Source organism: Synchiropus splendidus, chromosome 4 (genome assembly GCF_027744825.2).
Source record: "Synchiropus splendidus isolate RoL2022-P1 chromosome 4, RoL_Sspl_1.0, whole genome shotgun sequence".
NCBI lineage: Eukaryota > Metazoa > Chordata > Actinopteri > Syngnathiformes > Callionymidae > Synchiropus > Synchiropus splendidus.
Genome location: NC_071337.1, coordinates 32,206,005 through 32,218,106, shown reverse-complemented (window position 1 = coordinate 32,218,106; position 12,102 = coordinate 32,206,005). Strand labels below are relative to the sequence as shown.

At 42.2% G+C, this 12,102-nt stretch overlaps 2 protein-coding genes across 3 annotated transcripts; both read left to right on the top strand.

The window, feature by feature from the left end:
* Window positions 1-982: 982 nt before the first annotated feature.
* On the top strand, window positions 983-6,589 carry rcc2 (regulator of chromosome condensation 2). The gene is made up of 13 exons (XM_053862561.1): window positions 983-1,130; window positions 2,925-3,140; window positions 3,219-3,312; window positions 4,011-4,154; window positions 4,226-4,357; window positions 4,423-4,511; window positions 4,582-4,696; window positions 4,782-4,948; window positions 5,353-5,533; window positions 5,609-5,714; window positions 5,791-5,863; window positions 5,927-6,004; window positions 6,077-6,589. The coding sequence occupies exons 2-13, from the start codon at window positions 2,940-2,942 to the stop codon at window positions 6,179-6,181; spliced, it is 1,485 nt and encodes a 494-aa protein (XP_053718536.1). The 5' UTR covers window positions 983-1,130; window positions 2,925-2,939; the 3' UTR covers window positions 6,182-6,589.
* Window positions 6,590-9,429: 2,840 nt separating this feature from the next.
* stmn1a (stathmin 1a) lies at window positions 9,430-11,498 on the top strand. 2 transcript variants are annotated; one of them, XM_053862489.1, is made up of 5 exons: window positions 9,430-9,538; window positions 10,279-10,319; window positions 10,385-10,557; window positions 10,819-11,010; window positions 11,073-11,498. In XM_053862489.1, the coding sequence occupies exons 2-5, from the start codon at window positions 10,304-10,306 to the stop codon at window positions 11,130-11,132; spliced, it is 441 nt and encodes a 146-aa protein (XP_053718464.1). In that variant the 5' UTR covers window positions 9,430-9,538; window positions 10,279-10,303; the 3' UTR covers window positions 11,133-11,498. The 2 variants fall into 2 exon arrangements, with proteins under 2 accessions (XP_053718464.1, XP_053718465.1); XM_053862490.1 differs by lacking the exon at window positions 9,430-9,538 and adding an exon at window positions 10,005-10,214.
* The last annotated feature ends 604 nt before the right edge of the window (window positions 11,499-12,102 follow it).

Genomic DNA, 12,102 nt, shown 5'->3' with positions numbered 1-12,102 from the left:
ACTAAGCAAAATGTGCTGCAATTCAGATACGTATACAATATACAAAACAGAATAAAATCATTTTGCTCCTGATAATTGCTGTTATTCTTGATGCAGACGATTGGGCAGATTGACCCTTCAGCATAGTGTTAGTTTGGGATCTGTGTGGTGTTTGTTGTCCCATCATGAAAACTGTATTAATGGTGGTAAAGAGAATGGTAATATGATATTTCCTACTAACTGCTTTGTGTTCTGGATTTAAAGAAAGCATAATCCCACTCTTGGTTCATGGTAGTAAGATGTATTTATTTACTTGCATGTAACCAAAATGGTGACTTAAATAATGTGAATTTATCGTTGTCATTCACACCACATTTTTTAAGAAAATGTAAAATTAAAAACATTTACGAATAACCTTTGATATGTTTTATTAACAACACTGTCTGTATGTTCATTAACCCATTCAACTCAAATGCTGAACTAGTCAATTAATCGTTGATATGCAGTGACAAGTTAACTATTCAAATAATCATTAGTCGCAGCCCTAATTTAAATGCAAGTGACTCTATGAGTATGTGTGATTGAATTACTATAAAAATAAAATGTTGTACATGGACCCTTTTGGCAAGTGAAGAAGTGAAAAGACAGGATGTCCCATCAAGGTGGAGAGGTCACAGAAGTACGAAATACGAGCCTTGGCTTGAGTCAAGATGCAAGACACAAATCTTCATCTTGCTGCAGAGTGCCAATCTAGTGACACAGTCACAGTCTAGGGTCATTGCATTTACAGCATCCTACCCAGTTGTTATGTTGTACAGTGTATTGTTCCTACAGCCCTTTATCACAAAGTGCACTGGGCATGACATTTTTTTTAATACTTGAGCTAAGCCAAACCAAACCTTCGACCTCCGGACTGAGTTTCTGAACAACAACCGAGTTCTGTTCCCGCTTGACCACCACTGTGCGTGCACCAGTGCAACCAAGTTTTAAGGAAGCTCTGAGACTGTCGTTGGAGAAGCGTGTCCATTGCTGAGCTCCGACTTCCTGTTTGAATACTAAATGAAATCACGTGGTCTAAAAGCAGAACGCAGCTTCTTTTGTTCAAATCAATCAAACCAGAGACGGCTCAGCTGCGGACCCTCTAACCACCGGTATATCATTTGTTCTTACATTTATGCCATTCCAATCTGCTCTTCTCCATAAAACACCGGGTGCTGCATGTGGTAAAACTTTGGAAACGTGAACATCAAACTATATAAAGTTATTCATGTGAGATATTGTTGTTATTTATCCTGCCTATTAGCTTAACAGCGAGATAGTGTTAGCTCAGCTCGTATTAAGTTAGTTTGAGTTAATTGGGGTCGAGGGTTAAGATAACGCTACATTTTTCAACGAAACACCCTTTTGGTGTTTTGTGTGCTCGCTAAACTATAACTTTACGACCAAATCCGAAGCAGTTAAGCAGCGCAAGGTTGCTACCCAACCATTCTGCGAACAAAGAGCGACAGTGCTTTAGCTACTTAGCTTATTGAAGCTAGCTGACAGCTATTATACACGGACCAGTTCATTCTCTACTCGTGAAGCTAGCACTTTGTGCGCAACACATTTCGTAATTTTATCCAAGTAGTAGTATAAATAAGCCTGTATTTTGACCGGATCGTCACAATTTTGTTGGAATTTCGATGGTTTCGCTGACACGTTAACATTCCATAGGCTAGAAGTTGATGCTGTGACATATGTGGACGTTAGTTGAAAGTAGCGATTTTGCTGTAGCTGGTTCATCTTTCAGTATACTAAAATTAAGAATTAGTTCATAGTTTAAGCTGTTCTGTGATGTTTCTGTGTAATTATGAGCAGTTACTCCGACGGGGGACACTCTTCTGTTAACCACGTTTTTTTGTCTTACGTGAAGTTCTTCCCTGCTTTGCAGTTGATGGCAAATAAAGTTTTATTTTAGTAGCATAGTAAAATATGTATGTATTAGAACCTGATCTAGACTTTTAAAGAGACAAGCCACGGCAAACCACTGAACTTCCCATCTGGTTTGATTTTTTTTTTTTTTTATCCTTCTCTTCCCAATCAGTACATGGATGTCTTCATTAGACTAAGTTGACTTTATTCGTCCTTTGATGGGAAGATTTTGCTTGTCGCTTGCATAGCTACATTAAAGACAGACAAACCACGACACAATCAACGCTGTAGAAACAAAGGCACCAGAAAATGAACATTAAAAATGCTGATTCTAATGTCCAAAATACTTGATAGTTTTTCCTCAACTTAGTCTCTTTGACCTCTAGCATGCATCATCCCTGCAATGCTTTAGTCGATGCAGATATGATATATCCTTCTTGTCTTATAATGGCATGTTGTGAATGGTTGCACGCATAAAAATTTTATTTGAAGCCAACTCACATTTTTAGAGCTACACATAAATGCATGTGTTGATCAATAGAATATCTGACAACGCATTTGGGAAAAAAAAATCAAATAAAAATACCCTCAAATGAAGAAAGCCATTCTCGTTGAGCCACTATAATCTGAATCTTTGGCGATAATCCTGCTTCCATGAAGCCTGAGGTTGGCAAATGAAGGTTTCTATACTTTCCTGAAATGATATAAATTTTGTATACAACAGCCCGGGATGCTTCCTGTTCATTTCCACAATGTATTAGCATTTTTCACATCCTTCTCATGAAGTTTTTTGTTTTTGCTATTGGTGAAGGGCAACATGTTCAGCAGGTTGAAGTTATTTGTAAAAGGGATTTGATATTCGACCCAGAGCTACTTACTGGTTAACCCATTGCCTGCAATGACTTGTCAAGGACATGTACCCCTCTTCTTTCTGGTGCTATGATTCACATTGATCTCTGCCAACACAATTGTACTATGTATGACAATTAAAAATTGGTTTTGTGTCCTAATTTCTCCCTCCTTTTCCCACACAGTACCAAACTGATACAATGCCACGTAAGAGGGTGACCGAGGTCTCTGGAAATGGTGGGATAAAGAAGAAGAAGCCCAGTGGAAAGAGGAAAGAACGTGATTTCAGTAGTGATGATGAGTTTGACTTTGAACAGGAGAACAATAAAAGTTCTGGCAAAACCACCACAAAGTCTGGACTCCAACCTGTGTCAGTGGCCGATGACGTGAAAGAGAAAATAGTAAGCCCAGAATTCTACTTATATTTAATATATCTGTACAAATTGTCACCTAGTCAAATTGCACTTACTTTTGTACAGAGACTTGAGTGCCCCAAGGTCAAAGGTCAACTACTCATCTTTGGTGCAACTAATTGGGATTTGATTGGTAGGAAAGAGGTGCCCAAACAGCAAGGTAAAGTTTTTATACAGTCTTCATACTTTATTTGGTTGCGATAGTTTATGATTTTAGACTCATGAGCACCTTTTAATGGACAAGAGACACAAGATTTTAGAAGGCAGACACAACATATCATGGTGTAGTTCATGTTAACAGGAAGATCATCCTCTCCTTCAAATGAAGTTCATGTGAATTGTTCATGTTTAGCAAAATTGTTTTATTATTCCAGCACAACAGATGTTGCAAAGTAACTGTTCAGATTTTTGCAATTTCTCTATGTATGGACAGATCATGGTAAAGATGTTCTGAGGTGTGTCAAATTCTCCTGCATAATTGTGCCTTCCCAACTTTTGTCTCAAAAGTCCAATATTTTGAATCAAATACGGTATCTGGATGAAGAATTGATGAATGATGAATTTTGTAATTATCTACCACAACTTTGGTGTAGGTGAGGTTTATTTGATCTCATTCTAAACCATGAGGAAAAAACTATGTCAAACTTAAACTTACACAAACTGTACACGCATTGCTGGACATTACTTCCTGACCAAAAGCTACTGTCTAAACAATTTTGGGAAACTGACATGTATAAATCTGAATTCCAAATGTTTCACCTGCTGCTCACAAGGGTTGACCTTCTAAACGCTTGAATCGAATCTGTATTTTACTTCGTTGGAAGCATGTTGAATAATAATGTTTGTTCCTCTTCCTAGCGGCATTCCGCAACCTTGGCCAGAATCTTTGGGGTCCTCATCGTTACGGGTGCATGAATGGGATCCCGGTCAGCTGTGTGATATCAGGTCCCTGTGCTGCCCACAGTCTCCTCCTGACTACGGAGGGCAAGCTGTGGAGCTGGGGTAATTGTTTAGTGTTTATGTGTACAGTAGTTTCTGCTGTTGTCTGGAATCTAAAGTCTTTCGACTAACAGGTCGTAACGACAAAGGTCAGCTTGGCCATGGCGACACAAAGCGTCTTGAGGCTCCAAAATTAATCGAGGGTCTGGCAGATCAAGTGATTGTCACTGCGGCGTGTGGACGCAATCACACTCTGGCGCTCACAGGTAGGCTGCACACCAACGTTGTCTGAAGCAGCTGGTCTTTTTTAATGGGCTTTTTTTGTCCATAGAAAATGGCACTGTGTATTCCTTTGGTGAGAACAAACTGGGCCAGCTTGGTCAAGGGAACCAGACAGATGCTGTCCTCAGCCCAGCGCCAGTAAGGCATTGGTGTTCCCAAAAGCAATGAAACATTTGGGTCTTGAATCTAATGTTGCACTCTCCTGTAGATCTGCTACAATGGTCAGCCATTGGTGAAGGTGGCCTGTGGTGCAGAGTTCAGCATGGTGGTCGACTGCAAAGGAAACCTCTACTCTTTTGGCTGCCCGGAGTACGGACAGCTAGGTACGACTTTGCAACCTTCAGTGCTGGACTGGTGCGTTAATCCTGCAACCACTCATGTGGACAAATGTGCCACTCTGATTTGCAGGTCACAACAGTGACGGCAAGTTCATCGCTCGTGCTCAGCGCATTGAGTTTGACTGTGAACTGATCCCCCGCCGGGTTGCTATCTTCATTGAAAAGACGAAGGATGGCCAGGTCACACCTGTGCCCAATGTGGTCGTCCGAGATGTAGCCTGTGGGTCGAACCACACGGTGAGCAACATTGCATTCAGCCTTCTGAAGTGAACACCTTTTTTTACTAGGAAATATTTGTTGCCAATGACCGTGACCCGTCAGTTGCATTTACTGGAGTTCGTCTGAGCAGGACAGACATAGTGACCCACAACAACTGGAGTGAAGATGAACTGCCCCCTGTCGTTTCTTAAAATACGAGAATTCACCAATTAGTTTAACACCAAGTTCAAGTGATAATTCATATCAATCTGTACATCAACAAATGGAAAGCTGTGCATGCTAACAGAGGTTTGACCATGTGTTTTCCGATGAAAGATTGTATCCTGGATTTAGGCATGATGGGATCAAAGTATAGTGTGATTTCTATCGTTTCATTGTTTTAAAAGATGGCACACGATACAAATATTTTTCTGCTCACACAGTTGGTCTTGGACTCTCAGAAGAGAGTGTTCTCTTGGGGTTTTGGTGGTTATGGCCGTCTGGGACACACAGAGCAGAAGGATGAGATGGTCCCTCGGCTGGTCAAGCTGTTCGACTTCCCAGGACGCGGTGCAAGCGCTGTTTGTGCTGGCTACCAGTGTTCCTTTGCCATCAGCGAGATGGGTGATTATCGCCTTCACATGGTTTAATAATTCGATTCACACTGGTTGTCATCTTACATTGAGGGACTTGTTGCAGGAGGTCTCTTCTTTTGGGGTGTGACAAACACCTCGAGGGAGTCCACCATGTATCCAAAAGCAATACAGGATCTGAGTGGCTGGAAGATCCGCAGTGTGGCGTGTGGGTAAGAACTTGATGAGGTCAGCAATCGATTAAGCCTCTGCACTTGTCTAAAATATATTCTTGGTTGGTTTCAACAGAAAGAGCAGTATCATCATTGCTGCAGATGAGAGCACCATCAGCTGGGGACCCTCGCCCACCTTTGGAGAGCTGGTAAAACCGTTGTTCACATGAGTTGAGTATCAAGCAGAACATGACAGGTCCTTCTCCATGCAGGGATACGGTGATAACAAACCCAAATCGTCCACCACAGCTCAAGAGGTCAAGACCTTGGATGGCATCTATGTTGAACAGGTACAGTCAGGTCTATTGAGTTATGAAGATACAGGTGTCCACATTCTGACTTGAATGGGCATTGTCTCTCAGGTGGTGATGGGCTACTCCCACTCCCTGGTCATTGCCAGACAGGAGACCCAGCAGGAGCAGGAAAGACTGAAAAAGCTGCCTGAATACAACCCTCGAACAATCTAAGGCCCACCAGCAGAAGACCCCTGGAAAGCACTCCTCGGCCAGCTGCGGTCTGAACGGATCTGGTGCCACATGTCTCGACTACCAGCTGACCAAATTGACACCAATATAAAGAGAAAAAAATCAAAATGGGTCAAGCGTGCATGTTCTTGTTGTGTCTGTGTTGCAGTATTACAATGTCACTTTTACGGGTGCTCTTTCAAAGACCAACAGTCTAGGCCTGAGACTTTCTCTTCAGGTGTGGACATGATGAAATTTGTTACATTCCTTTTTTTCAATTGTGTCTCATTTGTCTTTGTCTATGCTCAACTCTACTTGGCTGGTGAGAATTTTAATAACCAACAATGTCTGGTTAATGAAGACATGTCTATTTTTTTTATGGTGACGGTTCTGGGTTGTTTTTTGATTGAAAAAGTCAATAAAAGAAAAAAAACAACTCATTCATGTTGCATTTTTTTCTGTTTTTGCTTGTGTGGTGTAGACAACCTTTGGCCTGACTTAAAGCCTGAAGCAGTATATCTGTTTTGCTATCTTTTGATGAAATTATGTCAAATCTGTCATTTCACCACTGTCACAGCTGTTAAAGCAAAAATAGGTCATATTTATGCATACATATTTTCACATTTTCTTTGGTGACAGGTTTCATATTGAACTGACAGTAATCATGAAGTCTGTCTCTCGCTCTCAGCCTAAGCAACTTCTAGACCAGCAAGTCGTATTCATCAAATTTACTAAAGAAAAAAAACCAAAAATATATATTGTATATATAATTAATAAAACCGCGTCAAAATATCATAAGGTAAAAACGATTTATGTTATTTAAACTCCATAGAACATATAAGTAGGCGCCATCACTTTCTTTATCATTTTTTCTTTTAAAAAACTTCTTCATTGTTAACTATCACCAATTTGCATGTGACTAATGTATTCAGTGTCCCGCGGCCGTCACGGCCCAAAGGTGCAACACACACAAAAAAATAAAATAAAAGAGCCACCCTATGGTTAAGAATCACTGCTCTAGACGATGTAACTTCTCCTGTGCGACCCGACAGTGGGCGAATACTGAGCGTGATCTAGTCACAGTCACCCACGTGACTACCATTTTTCGCTGTTTCGGACGGTCTTTCCTCATAAATAAACGCGGGATGGAGGCAGGAAATTATTCTTCAAGTACCTTATGCCGCTTTAATGTAGCCTGTGGATCTCTTTGGATGAGTGAAACACATGGGGTCTGCACGTCTGCCTGTCATCGCCTTAGCCCCCAGCTACACGTGTGTCATGTCAATTATAGCGTCAACAGTCACAAAAAGTGTGAAATGTATGGTTTCACAGGTTAAAAAATGCAAGGAAATTGAGATTTTAAAAGAACAACAAGGATTGTCTTTAGCTTGCAATCTGTTATACCTTAACATAAAAGAGGGGGCTGAAGTGTGTCAGAATAACTGCATTATTTATTAGTCTTAATTTATTCATAGCTTTTCTTCCAGAAGATTCCAGGCTATTACGTAACGGAGCTGGTGGTTTTGTCGTCCAGTAGATGGCGACATGCAGCCAGTTATCGCTACAGTGTCTGCCGCTATTTTTAGAACTCGTGTGTGGAGTGCGACTAGAGGTTCATGCTCCGCTTCTAGTCCAGATGGTTTAGTAGATTTTACTTGCGCTCACTGGCGTCACAGCGTCTGACTGTTTTCCACGAATATAAATGTCATCAGGATTTTTTAAATCTTGTTTTGTTAGTTGTATTGACTTCACAGTCTTGGGCATGATCAATGAAACCCATTTGAAGAGATACAATAACAGATGTGTGTGCACGCTCCAGCCATGTTTTGGTAGTGTATTTGAGCCACACACGACGGCGAATAACATTTTCAAACGAGGACGAAGCCACATGCTAATAGCTCATCTCCATATACAAATTAGATGGGTGGGGGTAGAGGCGCCGAATTCCGGAGTACAGCTGCGTTTTTGGCATTACGTAACACGAGATTACATAAATAAGTGGACCATCGATTAATAATAAATCATGCTACAAGACTCGTGATCCTTTCTCATTTCATTTAAGTCTTTAGCTCCAGTTGTCTGGTAACTCAGGAAAGGAGGGAGGAGACAGTTCTCACAACCCTCCAATCCAAGTGAGAGGCCACTGATACACAGTACTGCTTCATCAACATGTAGATCTGTGTCCATTCATCCATCCACCATACCCTGAAATCATCCATCCATTATCCATCGTTCATATTTTCCACAGGTGTTCCTTCTGGCATTGATTCAGGTCTCCTTTATAAATCCATCAAATGAGCTTCTATCTCTGTTCAAACGACATTCCTTGCGCTGTACTTTTCTTGACACTTCCATCAGTTTACATGTTCCCATTTCCATTCGTCTATTCCACCGACATGTGTCCATCTATGGCCATGTGTGTGGCTGTGTGTATATGTCCATCCGACCAGTGTATAAACATGCCTTTCATCTGAGTCCATCCAATCCAACAATTCATCCATTCTATTCATAGTCCCGTGCCCACATTAACTCTGGAGGGTCCAAAGAAACCTTCCAGAACTTTTCAAGAATCTTTTGAAAAAGGGCTTTGGTGTAACACTACAGTTGCCTAATGCAAAATCACTTTGGCCACACAAATAAAAATAGATCTGATTTGTAGTGACAAATATATTTAGTACAGCATGTTATCATTGCTCCTCTCCACCAGTTTCTGGGCCCCTTAAAAATAGATCACACGGGTTTGACGCTGAATGCTAAAATAAGATTCCGGTCATCACTGCAACTTTTTTCTTTGGAAAGAAAAGTTTGTAATAACTGAAATAAATGCTGCTTAGAAACAAAGTACAGTCAGGCGAGGACAAAGGGCACACGTGGGTCCTGTTCTAGGTGTCCCTCCTCTCCTTCTCTCATGAGAAGCTGAAGCTGCTGATGACAGCTCATACCATGGTTACTACAGTTCAGGGTGTAAATGCAGTGTGCAATTGCAAACCCCTTGTTTCAGTTAGACGTAGTTTGGGTGGGGCAGTAGCTAAATCATGTGAATAATCGATGACATCATTGTGAAAATCATGAGTGGGATGAAGACGGTGGGCCAGGGAGCAGCCGCGTGCCTCCTACAGAAGACTGACTCCAATGGAAGCCTGAATTGTGAATATATTGGCCTAAAAAGTCAAACGTTCATTGTCTGGACATGGATTCTGATGTAACTACGTTTCCCAGACGCCAGCGGAATTTGGCGGCCAACCAATCGTGCAGAAGCAGAAGCATGACGACAGGCGCTCGGGGACAATAATGCGCGCTCCTACCGGTCACGCGCAGTCTATTGTGCGCGAGGATCGCAGCATCCACAGCTCGTGTAAGGTGGGTGTGACAGCATCTTTTAGTTTTTCTCTCATTTATCGCGCCGTATTTTAAATACACAGCGGCTTTCGCTACGCTCTTCGCTCTTTTCATTAGTGTTTGGATTCTTGAATCCTCTCAAGTGGGACCTGAATGGCATCTTGATGGACAGGAGGGATGGATATCGATAGTCAGTGGCTCCAAATTCATGCCATCTAATCGAGTTGGATGATGCGATGCTCTTTTGCGCTTTGTTGTCTCGAAGCGTTGACGGGTTTGTGCGGGCATTTGCACACGAGTGGAATGGATTTTGAAGTGGCATGTTATCGTCCAATCATCTCCGTGTATCACAGCGCTGGTGCGATTGCAACGGTGCCACTGAGAGCACGCGCTTCTTTGTTTGATCATGTGATGTCAAAAGCGCCTTTGTTTGTTTGTCGGTCGGTGGTCATCTAAACAACTCAGTTGTCCTCGTGTAGACAACACGACATCAGTTAATGCCGTGTTCACGAGCGAGTTGAGGACCTGCGCGCTGGCCTCGCAGGCCAACCTCGATTTTGATACTGGCGGACACAGTTGGACAGTTGGGATTAATCGATGGGTTTTTTTTAAGTGACACTCGGCGAGCGAGTGACGTCATTGTTGGCTGTTGTGTAGGGATTGATGGGCGGTGGTTGCAATACTGCCAGACTGCCAGGTGGGGTCTTCAGTGAGTGATGCTTAAAATCTCAATCCTGTCTTTGTTGTTTTTCTTTTTTCAGTGGACGTGACCCGCAGCATAACGAGATGGCATCAGCAGAAGGTGACGTCTTCAATCCTGAATTTTGTTCACGTGATGCTAAAATAGGCATTTTTTTCCTCGTGCAGACATTCAAGTGAAAGAACTGGACAAGAGAGCCTCTGGTCAGGCTTTTGAAGTTCTTCTGGGGACAACTGGCCCCGATGCAAAGGGCGACTTCCCTCTCCCCACCCCGAAGAAGAAGGATGTGTCGTTGGAGGAGATTCAGAGGAAACTGGATGCAGCTGAGGAGAGACGCAAGGTTTGAAAAAAGATCAGACCAGGAGTCACAGTGTGGTTGCGCTTGCGAGTGGAGAAGAACACCAAATGATGCAACACCTGCTGTCAGCTTTGCTTGTTGGAGATCACATCTCCCTGTCGCCTTTGCTGACAAGGCCTTGCAAAGTGTCATTTTACCAAGGAAACATCCCATTTTGACTTCAAATACGGTTCATGTGATTTCACCTGTGCTTGATATAGTGGGTGTTGAACAGTTAAAACACCTTCAAATCCTCTGTTTCAGAGTCACGAGGCTGAGGTGCTGAAGCATTTGGCAGAGAAGCGTGAGCACCAGAAGGAGGTCCTCCAGAAAGCCATGGAGGAGAACAACAACTTCAGCAAGATGGCAGAGGAGAAGCTCAATCAGAAGATGGAAGCAAACCAAGAGAATCGCTCAGCACTGATGGCAGCAATGAACGAAAAGTTCAAGGAGAAGGTCAGTGGATGCACATCCTTTCATTCCGCTGTGGTGTCTGACCGCTGCTTTGGTTCTAACAGGATAAGAAACTGGAAGAGGTCCGGAAGAACAAGGAAGCCAAAGAAACTACAGAAGACTGAAAGTCGAAAACTTTTTTTTTTAATCCAAAGATTTATATTTTTGTTGTTGTGTACTAATGACTACTATGATTATTTTTTTTTTCTATTTCCCATTTAACATGTAGCATGCTGGTACAGCTTCTGCTCTCTTTCTATTCGTACAAGCTCTTTTTATAACACCTCTAATTTTTCCCACTCTTTTTCTGGATGCATGTCTGTGCATTGGACAATTTGTTCCCATAGTATTATTTGTCGTACTCGCAATACTCTGTCATTGACATAGTGCCGTTTAGCAGCTGTTCTTGTGAACTTGGTGCCCACACCACATTTTTTCGGAAGCACAAACTTCAACAATTGTACTAAAACAAATAAAGGACGTCAAAAGTGCTCATGCCTGAATGACTTCACTTCAAAGCTGTCTTATTGGGCTTCAGATGTAAAGTAGTTGTGAACAATAACTGCAGTAAAGATGATATCATCATTCATCACTCAGAAGCATCCAAGTTAAAGGGTCCTTGGTAGTTAGCAGTGCAACAACAGTTTGCTGTCGCTGTCTTCCAGTTAAATGACATTTTTTGTACTGGACCAAGTCATTAAAATACCTTTGAGTCATTTATTTGTTTATTTACTAATATTTACATACTTATTGAAACACCCATTGTCGTGCTATCAGGACTGAGAGATATGCTCCTTATATCACAGGGACAGGAACACAGTTTAACTACTCCCGGGATGTAGTTTTCCAAGCAGCTTCTCCTGTCACAACCAGACGCAAAAGTTGTGTCCAAGATATGAATGTTGTACCAACAAGTCCAACATCAAGCCCAAAACAGTTAAGAGCCACTGGGATAGGCTAAATGCTCCCTGCAACCCTGAACAGGACTATGTGGTGGTTGAAGATGGTTAACAGAAAGAGCCATGCAGCTGTCCCTCACACACGCCATCTTTGAGGGAACATCTCACTGACATAATGCTTTCCCCAGCCTCTCAC